Source organism: Nansenia antarctica (genome assembly GCF_963989245.1).
Source record: "Nansenia antarctica genome assembly, chromosome: 9".
Lineage (NCBI taxonomy): Eukaryota > Metazoa > Chordata > Actinopteri > Argentiniformes > Microstomatidae > Nansenia > Nansenia antarctica.
The window spans coordinates 37,019,587-37,041,715 of record NC_137679.1 but is presented as its reverse complement, the minus strand read 5'-3'; the positions used below and the strand labels follow the sequence as shown (position 1 = coordinate 37,041,715).

Below are 22,129 nucleotides of genomic sequence, written 5' to 3'. Positions count from 1 at the left end.
TCCATCCCCCTGTCCTGGCTGTGTAGCTTCTAGAGAGCCTTCCCTTCGCCTGGGCCTGGCTCTGCTGTGGCTGGGAGTCAGCCTGCCTTCCACTCCTCTCTTTATCCCCGCCTTAGCATTAGATGTGATTACTGCTCAGCGCCCGCCACTGACAGAGACAGAGAGTACAGAGAGAGTGGGGGTGGGGGGGGGGAGGGGGGGGAGGGATAGAGACAGAGAGAGAGAAAAGGGATAGAGAGAGAGGGATAGAGGGAGCTCAGCTCTGGTCATCAGCGCTACAGTGATACAAGAGTGCCCCCTGCTGTTTCTTTCTTACAGAGTGTTTCAATGACATACACTTTACACAGCAGCAAGGCTGGAGGTCTGTGTCTCTCTCTCTCTCTCTCTCTCCCTCTCTCCCTCTCTCTCCTTCTCTCTCCTCTCCCTATCTCTCTTCTCTCCCTCTCTCTCCTCATCTCTCTCTCTCTCACCACCAGAGTAGTAGTGACTAAGGAGACTTTAGAGTGAGTGTGTCCTCTTTCATTTGTACATCTGAAATGACTCAGAAGACATTCCTCATGCCACAGCCAACAGAGGGGTGTCAGATCAACTCCAGCCCGCCGCCCCCCCCCCCCGCGCGCTACGGTGGTGTGAGGAGGCTGAGTAAGGCCATGTTGAAACAGGTGACACACTCCCGACACCACACAGTCTGAGGCCATCTGCCATTTCACAAGCACACTTCAATGTGAACACAGAGTTAGAAGTCAGACGCATCAGATGAAGTCGTTTTCGAGCGATGAAATCCTGCACGGACGCGTTTGATTTGAAGACACTCATATGTACAGTACAGAGCAGTCAGTTAGCTCGTGCTAGGCTAGCTAGCTAGCTAGCGGTTCATGCCTGAGGTCATGCTAAGCTAGCTAGCGGTTCTCCCCTGTGAGTCCTGGTCATGTTAGAACGACGTAGTGCTATAAAAAAATAAATAATAATAAAGAAAACACACACCCATAGTTTTCTGAGGTGCTGGCTGGCGGGTGACACTTAAAAGACAAGAAAGAGAGCACCACACTCTTGCTCCGATGCTAATTATTTATTGGGCCAACATTCGAACAGCAAGCTGCCTTCTTCAGGGTTTCAATGAATGCCATTGAAACGTTGGTCCAATAGCATCAGCGCTAAGAGTGCTCTTCCTTTCTTTTAGGAACAAACATATTGTACTTCTTGTCACCAATATGTGCTCGCATATAGAATAAACTAAAAATGCTAAGATTTGCTCAAGTGTGTCTTTCGGTGGATCCACTGCAGTGGAGCGTGACAGATGGGGGAAAAAAAGACAGTGGAAAAAAAAAACGACAGATACCGTTCCTTTAGGGATAGACATGTAGATATCAGGGGAGGCTGGTGGAGGTAGAAATCAGAGGACGGGGCTGCGCTGTGACGCGTGGAACGGAACGAGGCCGTCCTCCGATTTCTACCTCCACCAGCCTCCCCTGAGAGACATGTTCTCGACGGTAACAGCCACACACCAGGCCTATAACCGTAGATACTATAGCAAAACAGTTTCTTCAAATCATAAAGAGGTAATTGTACAGTATGTAGTGATTTCCTACGGCCCAGGTGTCTGCTTCCAGTCTTACCATGCGCTCCATCTCCCTCCAGTGGGTCTCCAGCTGCTCCATGGGTCGGCTCCACCAGCTGCAGAACCGGGTGTAGCGCTGGCCCTGGAACCAGTACTGCCTCAGCCACTCAAACTCCACCTGCACCACGACACACACACACAGAGAGAGAGAGAGAGACAGTCACATAAAGAGAGAGACAGTCACACACAGAGAGAGACAGTCACAGAGAGATAGAAAGAGAGAGAAAGAGAGACAGTCACAGAGAGATAGAAAGAGAGAGAAAGAGAGACAGTCACACACAGAGAGAGAGAGAGAGACAGTCACAGAGAGAGAGAGAGACAGTCACACACAGAGAGAGACAGTCACAGAGAGGTAGAGAGAGAGAGAGAGAGAAAGAGAGACAGTCACACAGAGAGAAAGACAGTCACACAGAGAGAGAGACAGTCACACAGAGAGAGAGACAGTCACACAGAGAGAGAGACAGTCACACAGAGAGAGAGACAATCACACAGAGAGAGAGACAGTCACACAGAGAGAGAGACAGTCACACAGACAGGTACAGTTACACATAGAGAGAGAGACAGAGAGACAAAGACAGTTACATAGAGGTACAGTCACACAGAGAGTCACAGAGAGAGACAGACAGTCACACAGAGAGAGTCACAGAGAGAGAGAGACAGTCACACAGAGAGTCACAGAGAGAGACAGACAGTCACACAGAGAGTCACAGAGAGAGAGAGAGACAGTCACACAGAGAGAGTCACAGAGAGAGAGAGAGAGAGACAGTCACACAGAGAATCACAGAGAGAGAGAGAGACAGTGACACAGAGAGAGTCACAGAGAGAGAGAGACAGTCACACAGAGAGTCACAGAGAGAGAGAGACAGTCACACAGAGAGTCACAGAGAGAGAGAGAGAGACAGTCACACAGAGAGAGTCACAGAGAGAGAGAGAGACAGTCACACAGAGAGTCACAGAGAGAGAGAGACAGTCACACAGAGAGTCACAGAGAGAGAGAGACAGTCACACAGAGAGTCACAGAGAGAGAGAGAGAGACAGTCACACAGAGAGAGTCACAGAGAGAGAGAGAGACAGTCACACAGAGAGTCACAGAGAGAGAGAGACAGTCACACAGAGAGAGTCACAGAGAGAGAGAGAGACAGTCACACAGAGAGAGTCACAGAGAGGGAGAGAGAGAGAGACAGTCACACAGAGAGAGTCACAGAGAGAGAGAGACAGTCACACAGAGAGAGAGACCGTCACACAGAGAGTCACACAATGAGTTACAGTACACCAGGGGAGGCTGGTGGAGGTAGACATGTGGTGGTGGAGGTAGACGTTTGACCCGATGCAGTGGGAGGAGATCAGTCAAGCCAACATGAAGCTGACGGCTCAGTATTGATTGTATTGACTGTCTAAGTTTCATATTTCTATGCTTTAAGGACTGATTTGATTAGCTGTGACTTTGACAAGTGACAGTTGCTCTTCTCTGGCCTGGTGGTCTTGTTAACCACAACCTAGACACGGCTTGTTTGGATAGATTGATATGCAGGGGTGTGTGTGTGTGTGTGTGTGTGTGTGTGTGTGTGTGTGCTCCCTGTGTGCTCACTGAAGCACGAGGTCAACACACACAGGAAATAACACCTCTGTCAAGGCCCAAAGAGCTCTGTTCTCTTTCAGAATGTTTGGTGAGAAAATAGGTTAAAGAGTTTTTGATTTTTCCCTAATTAGAAAGATGTGTGTGTGTGTGTGTGGGGGGGGGGGGGGTAGGGAGGATGTCCCAGAGAGCACTGCTAGAATGTGTGTATATGCGGATGGTCATCCCTGTGAGACAAGGTTATACCCCCTCCTCTCCCTCATCCCCATCTCCCTCCTCTCCTTCTCTCCTCTCCCTCATCCCCATCTCCCTCCCTCCTCCTGCCCCTCAGCCCCCTCTCCCTCCCTCCCTCCCTCCCTCCTCCCTTTGGGGGATGACAGTTTACCCTGCAGAGCACCTCACCTCTCCTCCACTGGGAGTGGTTTTGTTTGGTGCTCGTTTGAAGTGTTGATTTAATCCTCACAAGGATGCTTCACGTAGCCAGGTGTAGGTACTGATGTTGAGTGTGTGTCTGTGTCTGTGTCTGTGTGTGTGTGTGTGTGTGTGTGTGTGTGTGTGTGTGTGAGTGCCTGCCTGCGTGAGTGCTTGTGTGCTAACATGCGTGTATGTTTGTGTGTGTGTGTGTGTGTGTGTGTGTGTCAAAGATTGCTCCAAATGCTGGCAATGCAAATGAAAGGCGCACAGGAGTTGCCCTCCCCCCGAAAAAAACATCCAACAAAGCAATGTTTCAGTATCATCCTCCAAACAATACATGCCCCATTTCGTTTGACATAGACAACAGAATAACATAAGGCGCACGAGTACAAAAGACTCGCATATCATATGTGGGTGAAAGAGACAACAAGAGCTATTGTTCCTTTTCAACAACTACCACTCTTGTTTATTGTTCTTTTACCGAGTATTATACAATGTGAGGTGCGGTGGAACACTAACGCAATATCACAAACAAGCCCGACGCGATACAGAGAGAGAGAGGGTGCAGCTGACATAAACATAAAGCTGACATTAAACATAAACATAAAGCTTTCCCCGTGACGTCCTTCTCTCAGCGGCTGTCAGCGGCCCCCGGGTGTGGTGACTCGGTGTCGGCCATTTTGGATCCAAAGGAGCCGCTGATCACAGTGGGTCTGACATACAGGGGGATAGGGAGGCGTCTTAGGGAGCCGACACGGAGCCGGACGCTGTTCAGCACCCCTCGCAACCGCTCCATACAACACAACAAACCGTCCCCTTCAAAGAAATGTCAGGCCTTTTATAGACCTACCGCTTCAACCACCTCTCTCTCTCCCTTGCTCCGCGAACTCCCCTACGATCGCTCACAGCTCCCGACACAACAAACAAAGAGAGAGAGGACAGGAACTATCAGATGTCCTCTCGCTCCGTCTCCATCATCGCTCCCCATCCCTCTCTCTCTCTCTCTCTCTCTCTCTGATTGTCCGTCTGTCCCCCTTTTTTTTTTACGGGGGAGGACAGCGGCCCCGTGGCGCCGCTTTGAACCGGGCCACGGATGTCCCTCCCCCGCCAAGCACCGCCGACGGGCAGCCACAGAGCCGACAGAGCCGGGGGGCGTCTGGCATTTGGAGCCCTCAGCCGTCCGGCTGTGAGTTACTGAGCGGGAGAAGAGCAGACTAAATGCCACCTGTCCAGGTGGAGAAATAGAGTGCAGGGCCGGGGGTGGGTGGGTGGGTAGGGGGGGGGACACACAGAGTGAGAGAGAGAGAGAGCGAAAGTGTGTGAGAGAGAAAGAGAGAAAGAGAGATTGAGAGAGAGTAAGGCCGTTAGGGCTAGTTTTTCCTCTCCTGCCCTGGTGCTGGGAGGCTGGGAGGCTGGGGGAGGTGGGTGGGAGGGAGGGGAGGGTGGGAGGGGAGGGAGAAGGGGGGGTCCCCTGCGATGGAGCCTGTCATCTCTCCAGGTGACGGACGTGCTAACTGCACATTAGCCCCCGCCGCCGACCGCCCGCTCACCATGGCGACCCCGGAGTCAAATCCAAGTAGCCCCCATTTTTTTCTCTCTCTCTCTCTCTTCGATTTAATGAGGCGCGATTCTTTCCACACCTCATGGTATTCCCTTAGCAGGACCAATCAATTTCCGGCCGAAGCCCCCCCGAGGTAGGAGCTGATGAGGGTCCGATCGATACGAACCCTGCGTCTCTCTGTTTACTCTCCTGGCCCCACGTCAACACTGAGCACCGGTGCCTGCCTACCCTGAAAGGGACTGTACTCACACACACACACACACACACACACACACACACTTCACACTTATCACACATAGGCTACAATGGCCGGACACAAACACACACGCACGCATGCACACATCTAACACACACACGCACGCACACACACCTGACACACATATTGACACACACACTCCAGCACCATCAACCTTTCCTGTATGACACTTAACTAAAATATCATACTGTTTTCCCCCCCACCCCCCCCCCCCCCTCCCCACCTCCACCACCACCCGCATGAAAGATTTTCAATTACATTTTTCTCTTCTTTTCTTTTTCCCTTCGTGCGAATGAGATGTGTGTGAGAATGAGAAAAAAAAGAAAAACTCTTTCCGAACTCTGTCTGACTCTCTGACTCTCTCCACAGAGCAGAGAACTCTGTCTGACTCTCTGACTCTCTGTCTGACTCTCTGACTCTCTCCACAGAGCAGAGGGAGAGGCGGGCGTACACAAACACAGCAGTGCCCACCGGGGAGTGGTTCGGTCTGGCCTGGAAAACCAACAGGACGTCGCAAGGTCACAAGTACTTGATTCCACTTCTGGTTTACTTTCTCCGTTCCTGACATGTGGGACTTGAGTTTGTCCCCTCCCTCCCAATATTTATTTACTGGTGGTGGTGGTGGTGGTGGTGGTGGTGGTTGGGACAGACTTCATTCCGGGTTGGGGGGAGGGGAGGAGGGAGGGGAGGGAGGAGGGAGGGGGTCCCAGTGGGCACACTGTCACACACCCACCTGGGAAGTGACACGGTGGCTTTAAATGAGACAAGACGTTTGTGTCTGGGATTAGCATTTCAAAGCCAAACACGGAGGCTGTGTGCCGTGTGGTGCCTGCTAGCCCCTGTACCAACTAGCGTAGAGAGACAGACACACAGAGAGTCAGACAGACACACACACAGGCAGACAGGCAGACAGGCAGACAGACAGTCACACAGGCAGACAGGCAGACAGGCAGACAGGCAGACAGGCAGACAGGCCGACAGGCAGACAGGCAGACAGGCAGGCAGACAGGCAGGCAGACAGACAGACAGACAGACAAACAGGCAGGCAGGCAGCCAGGCAGGCAGGCAGGCAGACAGGCAGACAGTCAGGCAGTCAGGCAGGCAGGCAGGCAGGTAGGCAGACAGACAGGCAGACAGACAGGCAGGCTGGTAGGCAGATAGATAGACAGACAAGCAGGCATAGGCAGACGGACAGGCAGGCAGGCAGGCAGACAGACAGGCAGAGAGACAGACAGGCAGACAGACAGAGAGGCAGACAGACAGGCAGACAGACAGACAGATGAAAGCAGAGGGACACGACTGGTTGTGCTGCTTAGAGTGGCATCACATATGAGGGCGGGGCTTCTCTCTCTCTCTCTCACCCATCACTCTCTTCCTCCCTCCCTCACCGCTAAGCCAGGTGCTGTTTTCTCCCATCAACCCCTGCCCCAGACACGCTCCCCCCCCACACACACACCCTGCCCCCCTACCCCCCCCCCTCCCCCCTCCGAAAACACGCATACTCAGATGGCAGACGTTCAGCTTCATCATCGTCAGACCCCCTTAACGCGCCCGACACCCTCCCTCTCCCTAAACAACTGTCAACCCCCCCCTCCAGCTCCCTTCACCGCACGGCATCCATTCTACATCAGCTCCGACACAGCGCTCCAGCCTGTTTAGCACTTTTTTAAGGAAATACCCCCGTCGAAGGTGCTGGTCAGGTCAGCCTGCCTGCGAGTCCCCGGCTTGTTCCCCTCGCTGGTCGTCCATGTCAAACACGACGCGCTCAATATGCGCCCGCCAACCGCCGACCGCCAAACCGGCACCGGCGAATCATAAATAACTCAGGCCAACGATACATCATTTAACTGGGTGTTCTGCCCTCGTGGGCTACTTCCGACAAATGGGCCAATCGATCATCCGAGCGCCAGGTATGACGGACCAACCCCTGAGAGAAAACACACACACACACAACACACACACACACACAACCCCACCTCCCCTCCCCCCCTCTCTCGCCCCCTTTTTATAAATAGTGTCCTGTTTTCCTAAATAAACGTTGTGCGTACCCCCAGCCGGGGCCTGGGCTGCTGGGTAATCCTGTGGTGGCGGGGCTCGGCGGCGGGTGAGCAGGTGTTGCTCCTCCAGCCGGGGGAGGGAGGGAGGGAGGAGGGAGGAGGGGGGAGGGGGGAGGGGGGGGTAGCGGAGGTGCTCACCGCTGCTCTTGACACAGCCCATTGTTTGGGTCTCTGAATAATTAATACTGGGCTACAACCTTTAAACAACCTCACGCCAGGCTCATCTGTCATGGCCACGCGGCAGTGCGCGTTGGCGCCGGGGTGCTGGTGGTAACCTGGGAACGCTGAAGGGGAAGGTGGGGGGTGGTGGGCTGGGGTGGGGTGGGGGTAAGGGGGGCTGGGATGGGAAGAGGTGAAATGCTATTTTAACCGTTAGCTTCTAGCGGGGCTAGGGCAAGCTACAACTGTAAACTGCCCCCCTCCCACCACCCACCACCCCCCACCCCCCGCAGACAGATTCACTGACTGTTCTGTGTGTCGTGACTCCGTCCTTAGGTAACATATGGAGGACCGACCGGCGGCTTTTTTAACGATCCATCACCGTGGCGCCGGAGAGGACAAACCAGGACAACCAGGATTCCATTCAGAAAGGAGATGTTTGAAATGTATTTGAAGTATTTGTAATGATTTTGAGGATTCCATTCAGAAAGGAGACGTTTGAAATGTATTTGAAGTATTTGAAATGATTTTGAGGATTCCATTCAGAAAGGAGACGTTTGAAATGTATTTGAAGTATTTGAAATGATTTTGAGGATTCCATTCAGAAAGGAGACGTTTCCCCCAAACCCGGTAACATCAGGGTGTTATGAACCTGATTAACCTGGCTAGTGACACCCTCCCACTCTGCCTTCCAGAAGGGCTTTAGCCCGGGTAATCAGAGCAGGGCAGGCTGTGTCACTGCACGGTGCGTGGAGGAGGGAAAGGGTAGAAAAACAAACACACGCAGAACGCTTCAGTAGCGCTGTGAGAACAGGTAGGAGGAGACGCGAGGCCGGAGGTGAAACCTTTGATTTCGTTCATGTCAACTCAAACTGAAATAGGTGGGCACACACACACACACACACACGCACACACACGCACACACACACACACACGCACACACACACACTCATACACACACTCATACACACACACACACACACACACATACATACACACACACTCACTCTCGAAGCTCAACTCAAACTGAAATAGTCATACACACACACATATACATACACACACACACACACACACATACACACACATACATACATACACACACACACACACACACACACACACACACACACGCTCTCAAATTCAACTCAAACTGAAATAGTCATACACATACACACATACACACACACACACACACACACGCACACACACACACACACGCACACACGCACACACACATACACACACATACACATACACATACACATACACATACACACACATACTCACATACACACAGACATACACACACACACACACACACACACACATACACTCACACACACACGTGTCCACCCACCTCGTTGTGTATCTCCTCCCAGTTGCGCAGGGTGGAGGGCAGCAGGGAGAGCAGGGTCTGGGTGCCTGTGTCTGGGTCTCTGCGCAGGTTAGCCTGGGCCTCCTGGCAGCGGGCCTGGATGTAGTCTAGAGTCCCCGTGGAGCACTGTGGGCGGCAGGGCACAGCAAGGTATTTTTATTGAACTTCTATTGTCCTAATGGATGAATATCTGGTGTGGTAGGCATACTGTTGAGATAGAGACAGACAGACAGGTAGAGGCAGAGACATAGACAGGTAGAGATAGACGGACAGGTAGAGGCAGAGACATAGACAGGTAGAGACAGACGGACAGGTAGAGACAGACAGACAGGTAGAGACAGAGACGGGTAGAGAGTCTAGAAACAGACATAGACAGGTAGAGACAGAGAGAGAGACAGGTAGAAACAGAGAGAGAGACAGGTAGAGACAGAGAGAGAGACAGGTAGAGACAGACATAGACAGGTAGAAACAGAGAGAGAGACAGGTAGAAACAGAGAGAGAGACAGGTAGAAACAGAGACAGAGACAGGTAGAGACAGAGAGAGAGACAGGCAGAGACAGACATAGACAGGTAGAGACAGACATAGACAGGCAGAGACAGGTAGAGACAGAGAGAGAGACAGGTAGAAACAGAGACAGAGACAGGTAGAGACAGACATAGACAGGTAGAGACAGAGAGAGAGACAGGTAGAGACAGAGAGAGAGACAGGTAGAAACAGAGAGAGAGACAGGTAGAGACAGAGAGAGAGACAGGTAGAGACAGACATAGACAGGTAGAGACAGACATAGACAGACAGAGACAGAGACATGCAGAGACAGATGCAGAGACAGAGACAGAGACATGCAGAGACAGAGACGGATGCAGAGACAGAGAAATAAGGATCAGTCATCCCACCTCTGCCACTCTGTGTGTGGAGCTGAACCGGGCCGTGTCTCCAGCCAGGACACAGTGCTGATGGGTCCGGTTCACATCATCTGGAGACAGAGTCACACAATCACTACACAATCACTACACAATCACTACACAGTCACTACACAATCACTACAAAGTCACTACACAATCACTACACTATCAGTCACTACACAATCACTACACAATCACTACATAATCATTACACAATCACTACACTATCAGTCACTACACAATCACTACATAATCACTACACAATCACTACACAGTCCCTACATAATCACAACACAATCACTACACAATCACTACACAGTCACTACAGTCACTACACAGTCCCTACACAATCACTACACAATCACTACACAATCACTACACAATCACTACACAGTCCCTACACAATCACTACACAATCACTACACAATCACTACACAGTCACTACACAGTCACTACACAATCACTACATAATCACTACACTATCAGTCACTACACAATCACCACACAATCACTACACAGTCACTACAGTCACTACACATTCCCTACACAATCACTACACAATCACTACATAATCACTACACAATCACTACACAATCACTACACAATCACTACACAGTCACAACACAATCCACCCCAAAATAGGATAAAACATTGTCTACCAGACAATGGGGTTCAAAGTATCTTGAAATGTATTTGAAGTATTTGAAATGATGTTTTCAAATGCTTAGAGCTTGATCATGTTAGCCTGGTGCAAATTGAACCAATGGAATAGTCCCAAAAGTGCAAACCCCACCCTTTTGGCACTCCAGGGCAGATTCAAGCAAACGGTCAAAGTATTGGAAAACATTTCTAATACTATCTGACCCTGGTCTGTAGCCTGCTGTATGTCGTAGGTATCAGTGTTGTGGGACATCCTTGACTTCCTCTCACAAAGAACAGAAGAGCCATCTGAACCAATAGGATTGTGTTTATACGCGTGTTCCATCAACTCCATTCATCAAAGACTCCCAGATCACTCTCAATCTGTCAAGATGGAGGAATTATATCCACAAACATTTGCCCAATATCGAGGGAGCTACCGAGAGGAGCCCAACTGCTGTTTCTTGTGTATCAACACCATGTGCTCGTCTGTGTGTCTAGATGTCGTCTAGCTTCTGCTGTTATTTGCATCCTACCAATAATTAATTTAGCCATGACAGAGCTGTCATTCACAGCTCACAAGCATATTTACACCCGCCTTGAGCAGAGTGGCGGCTAATGCCTGTGATTTGGAAGTCAAACAACTGAGCGCTCCAAGGAAGGAGATATTATTGTGTGGGAAAAAGAAGGAAAAGAAAGAAAGAAAGAAAGAAAGACACCAAATAAAGAAAAAGAGGCACGACCAAAAACAAAACAAGTTCCCTCTGTTTTTCCCTTCCTCACTTGATGAGATTGTGAGGGATTAGCTCTCGCGGCGGAATTACTCCCGTCTTTAAAACAGTTTATATCCAATAACAAATGATCTCCATCAATCTGTTCCACTTGCGTCTGGTTGAGCTCTGTGGGACTTCAGAGCAGGCAAATTCGATTCCTGTAATAAATATTTATCTTTCTTTCAACCCCTCATCTGGTGCCACTTGTCCTTTTGTTCCGGGAAGCAGGCTTTTAAAGATATTGGGTCAACTCTTTCTCAAGTCCCCCGTGCATTTGGGAGCTGGAAATCTGATTACCAAACAGCCCCGGTGTCAAGACTTGCATTGTTCTTTTTTAACCACTGAAATTCCATTTGGTAGGAATAAACGCTGATTCAATTTGCACACAGCAGCACCGACATTAGCAGTTCAAAGGGCGAGGCAGTGACAAATGGTGCTAGAACGCCGTGGCGGTGTATGTGGTCATACATACAAGACTGTGCTTTTCTTCTTTCTTTTTTTTTTCTTTTTTTTACACACAAACCACTCATCGCTAGACGTCACAAAGATAGTCTTTCTTTCTGTCCCTTGTCGAGACAGGCGATAAATACCGGGGTAGTACCGAGGAGGGGGTTCTTGATTTATAACCCTGGATTGGATTGAAGACTGTAGTTTTTTTGCATCTCATAGACATTTTCTTTCAGGTGGACTGGCGGTAGATACTGACTGATTGTGTGTGTGTGTGTGTGTGTGTGTGTGTGTGTGTGTGTGTGTGTGCGCGTGTGTGTCTGTGTGTGTGTGTGTGTGTGTGTGTGTGTGTGTGTGTGTGTGTGTGTGTGTGAGTGAGCAGCTATCAGGGGTGAAACGTGCTGGGGATCTCAGGGACGCACGCCCCTCGCCGACTGGACCATAAATCCCCGCCAGTCACGTCCAATTACGCCGCCGTCCAGAACCAGCCCATCGTTCTGTTATCATGCCTGAACCCAAAAGTGAGGCTTTTTTTCCGACTGTAAATCTTCTCCAACGAGGTGGAGTAGAAGAAGTACAGCTGTGGTGCTGTTTCAATCCTGCTCCTATCGCGTACCGGAGCTCAAAGGTGGTGGATTTCACACCGATGAGTATGTCTGTCTTGAGGGAGTGGCTAGATTAAACAACACACATAGTCATATTTCACCTACGATGCCGGGAAATGAACACCCCGACCTGTACGCAAGGTGTGTGTGTGTATGTGTGTATACGTGTGTGTGTGTGTGTGTGTGGACTGTATACTGTACTGTATTGTACAGGCATAGAGAGCAGCCAGAGTACACACGGGAGAGGAGGAAGAGGAGGATGAGGAAGAGGAGGAGGAGGAGGAGGAGGAGGGACATCTGTTGGAGCCATCAACATTTAGGCTCTGATTTACACCCCCGTGGCCCGCGGCCTGTCCTCTCCGCAGAGACGCCACCAGCGCCGGGGTCAACAGGACTTCACACAATAACATTTGGTTTTCTTAACCTTTCCTAATGCTCGCGATTTCACGGAACCTTAGGGCCTACGCGAGCAGGGGGCCAAACACGCCAGCTGTGGCGGGGTAGGAGGGGTGCTCCCGGTCGACTTCAGAGCAGGGAGAGGAGAGCGAGGCGGGAGGACATCCTGTTTCAATTGGTCACTGGGGACCCGGGAGTAAAGCAAACACTAAAAACATCATGTCATAAAGTGTTGCTACCTCCGGACGCAGACATTTGCGTATGTAGTGTGTGTGTAGTGTGTGTAGTATGTGTGTGTGTAGTGTGTGTGTGTGTGTGTGTGTGTGTGTGTGTGTAGTGTGTGTGTGTGTAGTGTGTGTGTGTGTATGTGTAGTGTGTATGTGTGTGTGTGTGTGTGTGTCTGTGCATGCGTACATGTGTGCGTGCCCGCGGGTGTGTGTGTGTGTACACGAGTGTGTGTGTGTGTGTGTGTGTGTGTGTGTGTGCGTGTGCGTGTGTGTGTGTGTGTGTAGTGTGTTTGTGCGAATTTGTGTGTGTGTGTGTGTGTGTGTGTATGTGTTGTGCGTGCCCGTGGGTGTGTGTGTGTACTACCTCTCATGTAGTAGCAGTCTCCAGACTGCAGAGGAAGGGTCAGGCCGGGGGTGTGGATGTCCCAGGCAACCTTCAGGCCGATGCGCCAGCTGCTCTTCTCCGCGGTGCCCTCCTCCGTGCTGACACCTGCCCACCACACGCATCCACACAACACAGGTCATATACACCTCAACACAGGCTCAGCCACTTACATCACATACTGTAGGAGGAGGCCTGGATGGCTAACTGGTACAGTTTACCTTGATTCTACTCATCGTATTAGCATACAGTATCTTCACACAATATTATGTATATTCTGTATATGATGAAAGCTGTGTATGTGGGTGTGTGTGTGTATGTGTGTGTGTGTATGTGTGTGTGTGTGTGTGTGTGTGTGTGTGTGTGTCTGTGCGCATGCATGTGTGTGCGCGTGTCCCTCTCCTGGTCTCGTCTGACCCCCTCCCTCCCTCCCTCCCTCCCTCCCTCCCTCCCTCCCTCCCTCCCTCCATGCCACAATAAGAAAACGAGATCTGCCCGGCCAACACCCTTCAGCAAAATCAATACTAAAGTCTTCCTGGGCCCCTCTCTGCCCCACGGCTGCCTTTTCCTTTGCTCAGCACGGATAAATAGTAACTTAATTTCCAGCCAGTGCTTTCTGAGAGCCACTAATGACACTGCTCCCCAAGGCCTCGGAACGGAGGAGCATCATCTTCACAGCCGGAAAACACTCCGCCACGCCAGATTCCTCTGGATCGGAGCAGCTGGCCTACTCTAAATAAAAACCACTTGGAATACCGGCCAGGCCTTGGGAAAGAGAGTCTAGAGGAAAGGTCTGCTGCTCCTGACATGAGAAGCGTGTTAAAGAAGGCAGGTGTCGTGCAAACAGGCTCTGGTGGTTACTCAACGACTGGTTTTCTGCTCAATGGCTCAACTGTTGTGTCGGAAAAGAGAGCCTCTCTCTCTCTCTCTCTCTCTCTCTCTCTCTCTCTCTGTCTCTCTGCCCAAGAACAATGTACACAGAAAAAAAACATGGCTCCCCCCCCCCCCCCTCTCTCGTAAAACACAACATTCCATACAGTAACAATTTCATATCTGGGTTCTGGCAGTCTTCAGAGGGATAGGGCCGAGGTGAACGTAGCGTTTGGAGTAACATGCAGAGGGGGTTAGCGCGGTTAAGTCTTTTGTTAGGGGTTTTTCTCTCTGAAGTTCTGGAGCTGTGGGGTCAGTTGGGCCTACAAAGGCACAGCTGCAAGAATACCTCCAGACCCCGGTCCCGTCGCGTTTGAAGACCACGTTCTCGCGGGGTCAAAGTTCAAAATGTGAAAGTGAAAGAAAGAAAAAATCAACTCAACAGACTTTAACAGCAGGTGGTTCTGTTTAGTAAAAACTCTGAGAGATGAGGTGCTGCAAAGGCTGCTGGGATACAACCCCTGGATACGAAAGACTCCTTACGAAAGACTCCTTACGTTACGACAACGAAACTGGGAGAGAAAAGATGGCCTTGAATGTTTGCGAAACAAACGTCATCCAGCGATCTCACACCACTTTCCGACACCACCGTGTTACCTGATCGCAGATACAGATAGCGATGAGCTCACCTGAGGTGTGGTCTCTTCAGAGAGTCCTTTCACACCAGCCCGACATCGCCAGGACACGACACTAGCGTATATGAAACAACCGAAACACTGTGTGTCTACACGGTACAGTCATGCAACAGCTATCAAAGGAGTTTAGGCTCATTATTCCATATCAGATAATTACACATTGATCATTTCTGGAGGAAATTAGTTGAGATCAGATGGGTGGCGACAGTGATAAGGGAGGTTTTTGTAGTGTGCCATCGAGCGTTGTGTGTTTAGACCCCAGAATCCCCGAGTCTGAGATCTCCCCTCCTCCCTGCGAGCGATAAGGCGGGCCTGTCAGAAACAGCCCAGTAGATGACATTTGATAACGCTGTGACATTATCACACCGATAGATCAGATGGCTGCCTCACTGGAGGCCATGTCTGAGACGCCGGCGCCTCGGTAACGGCCCCAGACACGAGGTGAGAGTGTCTGATCCACTGGAAAAGGCACAGAGATAAACTTGATATTACAGGGGATAGAGAGACAAAAATATCTCCCTGTCTTGCGTGTTTTGAGAGGGGAGTCATGAAAAATATGATAACCGTCGTGTCGTTGAAAGTGGTGGGAATGTGTCTCTATCGTAACTATCATGTGTCTGTGACGGTTTGAGTCTCGGGGGGGGGTTGAAGGGGGGTTCGTACTACTGACGTCGCTGACTGAGACAGTGGAGTTACGACTGAACTTTGACCTCTCACCTTTGTCGTCGTGGCAGGTGTAGCTGTACACGGCCACGGGCGAGCGACTGACGAGGTTCTCGTCGTGGTGCCACCCGACGGCCATCTTGCCCATCCCGTAGTAGGGCTCCTCCTTCAGCTGCTTCATGGCCTCCGGGTCCATGTAGTTGAGCAGGGTGACGTTGAACTGGGCCGGTCCGGGGCACGAGGAGGGGCGGGGAGGGCTCGGGTGGGAGCAGCCCTGGCCGCTCTGCTCTTCCTCCTCCTCCTCCTCCTCCTCCTCCTTCTCGTCTTCGATGTGATACCCAGACAGACTGTGCTTGAGTTCTGCCAGAGGCTTTTCTTGGACTCCTACCTCCTCCACAGGTTCGGAGGCCGCTGTTTTCGGGGCCTGTGGCCTGTGCTTCCAGCCCGTGCTTTTACCTTCGTTGCGTCTTCCCCCCACCCCCGTGCCCCCCAGTTCACTCGTCAGTTTCGTCACCTCGGCCTCTGCCTCGTCGCTGTGTTTTGAGTCGGTGTCTTGCGTGTCTTGTTGCTTCGACCCGGAGCAGCTCTCGTCGCTGTGTTTCGACTCGGCCTCCAACTCGGCGTCTTGCTTCGACCCGGAGCAACCCTCATCGCTGTTCTTCGACTCAAAGTCCCACTCCTCGCTGTGCTTGGACTCCGTGTCTCCCTCCTCGCTCGGCTTGGAGTCCTCGCTCTGCCCTGCTTCCTCGCTCCGCTTCGACTCCTCGCTGTGCTTGGACTCCGTGTCCCCTTCCTCGCTCGGCTTGGCCTCCCCCTCTCTCTTGCACTGCGCGAACGTCTCGCTCTCCTTCCTGTGCGTGGCCACGTCCGTGCAGAAGAAGCAGTTGAGCTCCCAGAGTGCCTTGCAGGCAGCGCTGATGTCCGGGTCGCAGCAGGCGGCCGGGCCCTGGGCCCCCACTCCTCCTCCTCCGGCGTCCTTGTCCTCGCTGTGCCAGGGGATAGCGAACAGCCGCGTGTCCAGGTAACGGTATGTGGTTCCCGCCTGGCCCACGAGGGCCCGGGAGACATTGGTGAAGATGTCTCGGTCCCGCACCCGCACCAGGTCCCTCAGGAGACAGCCCCGCCGGCGCAGGGCGAGCAGCGCCGCCTGGACCCGGCCATGGAGCTCCGCAGGCAGGGCGCAGGACCGCCGCAGCACCAGGCCGGAGTAACTGGACTCCCACTGGAGAGAGAGAGAGGAAACACACAGACTGACTCATTACACAACCACAACAGTGGAAACAGTGGAAATACTGGGCTCATTGCTACAATAAGGCCTTGTTGTTCTCCAGTTCCTGTGGCATGGCAGGAGGGCTATGTTGTTGTTGTGGTGGTGGTGGTGTTGGTGTTGGTGAAGGTGTTGGTGTTGGTGTTGTTGGTGAAGTTGGTGGTGTTGGTGTTGGTGTTGTTGGTGTTGGTGTTGGTGTTGGTGAAGGTGTTGGTGTTGGTGAAGTTGGTGGTGTTGGTGTTGGTGTTGGTGGTGTTGGTGTTGGTGTTGGTGTTGGTGTTGGTGTTGGTGGTGTTGTTGGTGTTGTTGTTGTTGTGGCGGAGAGGCCTGACTCACCAGCTTCTGGAAGCCCCGGTCTGAGGGCCCTAGGAAGGGGATCCTCTGGTCTCCCAACTCCTGGAGCAGCCTGCGCCTCTGAGTAGAGCACACATACACACACATCACGCACAGGTGAGCACACACACGCACACACAGACACACACACACACACACACAGAAGTCAGGTCACATTTACTGGAAAAGCCATTCCGAAGTGAACAGTAGGCATAGTTCAGGCGTTTGGGAGCTGAGGAATGCCGTGCGTCTTTAAATGGCAACCGTGCGCAGACACATCCGATCCAACCGCCCAGATATCCCGACGACTATCCCTGCGTCGCCTTCATTGTCGTCTCACATTTTTATGATTTTTGGGGGGAAGGCTGCAGTAGGGGTTCCTCGCAACCTTATAAAAGATGCCCTGTGCCGTACTCTGCTCCTCCAATAAAAGCCCAACCTGGTGGATGGATCAAAGTGCTTTTCATTGGGCCACATTCCATTCCGACCTGTAAATCCAACAGCAACCAACGTAAAACTGCGATACCCAAATAAATTTCACAAGTGCCTCCCCTCTCTCTCCTCTCCTATCCTCCCCCCCCCCCGTCTGCCTGCGTCCGCCCTCTATTCGCTCCCCACAGGTGCACCTCAGACAGACAGACAGACAGACAGACAGACAGCCACCGCATGGCGCAGAGTCCCCAGCCGGCGGGCGGGCGGGCGAGAGGGAGGGAGGGAGGGAGGGAGGGAGCTGCGTCAGTGACCCGCTTCTGCCTTTAGACCTTTAAATGTGCGGACACCGGCGTGAACGCCGCCGCCTGCTCTCCCCCAGGATCAGCGTGAGCGGGGGGGGCTGTGATGTTTAAGGAGAGCAGGCCTCGTATATATTTCCCAGACATTTACTACACGCGTCTCACGTTTCGGGGCCCAGCCTAATAATGCCAGAGACCTCATGCGGGACGTTTTTTCGGGGGGGGGAATGTGAGAGTCGACTGCCAAAATATGTCTTGACTTTTAGAGCGACATAAAATGTCCTGTTAATAACATTAAAGTGCAGGCATAAAAAAAAAAAGGGGGAAAAAAAGAAGGTTGTGTCCACGATTCCAAAGAGGACTGGATTTAAAAAACAGGATAAACCCACACAAAAAGTATGTTGTAGGCTATACATCGTGAGGGGAAACGGCAGAGTGGTAGTGTAAAAGCACCGTAGCAGAATCCATAAGATCTAAGCAGTTAGTGGATTTTCCTTCAGGGGACATATCTTTTTACCTGCAGGCTAACCAACACAACACCTGCTGAAGGTTTCTAACGGATGAACACGAGTGTACAGCCCCCTCTAAGTTATTCTATTTAGAATGGAACAAACAGAAAGAAGGGGGGAAAAACCAGACAGTTGAGATCTACCAAACAAAAGTACATACACTATTCATGGCCAGCCTCTGTTCAAAGGGCCAGGAGGAAAAACCGAATAAAACCTGACAACCTGACACATATTCATTGGTGTCAAATTCCAGCTCATGGCAGTAGCTCAGGATATCAAACCAGGCTCCAGGGTTGTGTGTGTGTGTGTGTGTGTGTGTGTGTGTGTGTGTGTGTGTGTGTGTGTGTGTGTGTTTGCATGTGTGTGTGTGTGTGTTTGTGTGTGTGTGTGTGTGTGTGTGTGTGTGTGTGTGTGTGTGTGCGTGCGTACAGTGCTTCTAAGTCATTTTGATGTGTGAGGATGAGTGAGGATGGGCTACTGTGTTTGCATTTGTTTGTAATATGTGAGTAGCACATACTGTGCACGTAAGCACAAGTGTGTGTGTGTGTGTGTGTGTGTGTGTGTGTGTGTGTGTGTTTGTATATGTGTACAAGGCTGGTTGGTAGGACATTGCCAACTCGACCTTAGCGCACAAAAACACACTCTCACTCACACTCTCTCCCACACACACACACACAATCGCACACACAGCTGGGCCGGATAGCACACACAAGCCTCAGCTCCAATAGCATACAACCGGGCTGTCACGCACATGTCAAATACATCAAGCCACTCACAAATTCCAGAGAGAAAAGGAGACAACCCCATCCCTTCTGAAGCAGATGGGCTCTGCCTGTATCAGAGAGCAGTGTGTCTGAGAGGAGAGAGAGAGAGAGAGAGAGAGAGAGCAGTGTGTCTGAGAGGAGAGAGAGAGAGAGAGAGAGAGGGGGAAAAACAACAAGGCATACAAAAAAAAAAGGCCTGCTTTTCCACTCTGGCTAAAGAAACGGGATTACCAATCCCATAATAACACGGATGCTACCCCTGTAACCGTGCCAACTGTCTGTTCTGGGTGATATATCTGATGTTGTGTTTTTAATCTTTCTCCGTTAATGGGATTATTCCATGGCCAGACTGTTTACTGCCGCGGAAATATATCATGTAGAGAGTATGAGTAAATTGGGAGGGCTGTTCTGCTCAGATCTGGACAGTCTCTCTGTTTCTCTCTCTTTCTCTCTCTCTCTCTCTCTCTCTCTCTCTCTCTCTCTCTCTCTCTCTCTCTCTCTCTCTCTCGGTCTCTCTCTCTGTCTCTCTCTCTCTCTTTCCTGACATTTTAATGACCACCTTCAAAGAGTTCTGTAGAGAGTAGATTAATGTCCACCGCTTAGATCACAATGGCCCAAAATAACTCTCTATTCAGGAACCCCCGCTGTCTGGAGACCATGGAACATTTCCTCTGTCGGGTTTGTGTGCTGGCTACCCAACATCGGTCCAGCAGAAGCCCGGTACCGCTGGGTCTAATAATGTGGTTCTTAATGGGCTGGGCCCAGACTCACTCAGTTACTACTTTGTAAATGGTGGATGGTGGCCCAAAGTGGAAGCAGTCCTCCAGCCATTAGAGGGAGCTATAGCTACAGTCCTGGAGAGACAGGTAGCCTTCCCCCCTGCCCCCCCCCCCCCACACACACAAGCCTCCATGTCTCCGTGTTCCCCCCTGCCCCCCCCCCCCCCCCAAGCCTCTGGCCCCAGCCCCAGGCTGACGTATTGAGAGGTAGCTGCCTAATAGAGCTCACTGTTTAGAAAGCAAACAATTGGTACTTGTGTGACATCCATTTCGGAGCGGCTCTCCTCTCGCGAAAAAGTGACGGTGAATCAAATATTTTGACAGGCCTCTGGTCTCAGGTCTGTAGAACATCGGCCTCAAACAGGGGCGTCCGGCGAAGGACATCAAACGCACTTCCGCCCCCCTGTTCCATTTGGCACCCCGTCGCAGAATGTGGGGAGTCGGTGTGGGGCGGCCCAGGACAGGAAGGGTGGCGGGGAGGACAGGGGAGTGCCCACCTCGGGCCGGGGGGTGCGTGAGGGGAGGGGAGGGGGTTGTTGGGGGGTGGGGGGGGGTGACTAAACGGATGAGCCTCACACCTGAGTAAACATGTCGAGCATTGAGCAGCAGCCCCCGGGCCTCCCCCCCCCCCCCTCCCTCGGTGACTTACACCACGTACCTCATGCACAGGGCATGTCTCTGACTGCCTCGAGCCACGGTGAGATAACACACCACCTAGGTGCCATCACACACACACACACGCACATGCGCATACACACACTCACAGGCATACACTGTACGAGCACACGCACACACACATGCACGCACACAATGTGCTGCAATGTCAGGAACCGAAGCCTACGGATTTTGACTCTCTTATACTTGTGTAATGTGACGTAACAATAAACTTGAAACACATGCACATACACGCGCACGACGTAACAATAAACTTGAAACACATGCACATACACGCGCACGCACGCACGCACACACACACGCGCTTTCCTCACAAACTGTCAGTCTCTCGTTCTTTCACACACTAACAACATTGTTTTAACATACAGGCCCCCGGGGGTTCCAACACTGTCTAACTCACTACCTCTTCATAGAAAAGCCCTAAATTAAGTTCGTGAGATTTATGTCTATTTGACATTTTGTTTTGGACAGACTGTGGCACAATCCGCTCATAAAACACCTCCAAACCGCCCACCCACCTACACACATCACTAACAACTGTAATGGTTGGTGGGGGGGGGGGGGGGGGGGATTGGAGCTAAGTGATGAGTGAGTGAACATTGTAATGAATGGATAACAGATTGAGAGGCCTAGGTTGACCTCGGAGCCAGGGCAGCTGTAATGTGTAACCCCTCGCCCACACGCTCTCGCCCCCGCGGGGGTGGATATGCATATTCATCTGCCTGTGAGAACCCGCTGCCCGGCGCGTCCTGGTCAGACAGTGTGGGCACGTAGGAGTCGGCTGTCAAATCATTCGTCAATTATTGAACGCATCGAGCATCGGAATAGGGTTTTACACACGCTGTGCGTTTGATACCGTTCCTCGTTCCGTTCCACGGACTCCCCGATGACCTCGTCCTCCGATTTCTACCTCCGCCGGCCTCCGCGGGTGACAGAGGTGTTTGGAATAAGGGGCAGGCAATTAGCCACGGAACTCAGTGGAGGAAAGCCCCGGCTTAATCACTGCTTCATCATTACAACCTTGTCTAAATTGTCTTCCCTCAGTGGGACAGGCTTTGAATATACTGTAAAACACTCTGTGAGTTATGTCCCGCTCACACTGGGTACGGCCTTTACACTCAAACACTGATTTAGATAGATACACACAGACACAGACACAGACAGATACACATGCACACACACACACACACTCACACACACACGCTGTTTTCAGTCGAGATTCACTCAGGTAGGTGAAGAAAAATGGCGTGCTCTCTCACTAATTGTTGTTCTGGGCTGAAGGGGACATTGTTCATTTCACTTAACAGCAGGTCAGGGAGAGGTGGGATCATTTATATTAAAATGCGTCCATCCATCTATTTGAACACGGGAGCCAGTCATTTAAAGGGGCAGCGCTGGGCAGAGCGTTCATGCCCTGCTTAGAACACGGATCTACTAATCACATTACCAGCC

General features: G+C 51.5%; 1 protein-coding gene across 1 annotated transcript in view; it reads right to left on the bottom strand.

The window, feature by feature from the left end:
• Positions 1-17,412, bottom strand: part of fto (FTO alpha-ketoglutarate dependent dioxygenase) — a gene marked incomplete at its 5' end in the record, with an annotated part of 108,507 nt that extends 91,095 nt beyond the window's left edge. Inside the window, 7 exons of the mRNA XM_080539736.1 lie at positions 1,617-1,736; positions 9,002-9,145; positions 9,914-9,993; positions 13,374-13,499; positions 15,674-16,841; positions 17,223-17,300; positions 17,401-17,412. Of these exons, the coding sequence (XP_080395862.1) occupies positions 1,617-1,736; positions 9,002-9,145; positions 9,914-9,993; positions 13,374-13,499; positions 15,674-16,841; positions 17,223-17,300; positions 17,401-17,412 (1,728 nt within the window). The remainder of the gene's footprint in view (positions 1-1,616; positions 1,737-9,001; positions 9,146-9,913; positions 9,994-13,373; positions 13,500-15,673; positions 16,842-17,222; positions 17,301-17,400) is intronic.
• Positions 17,413-22,129: the final 4,717 nt, after the last annotated feature.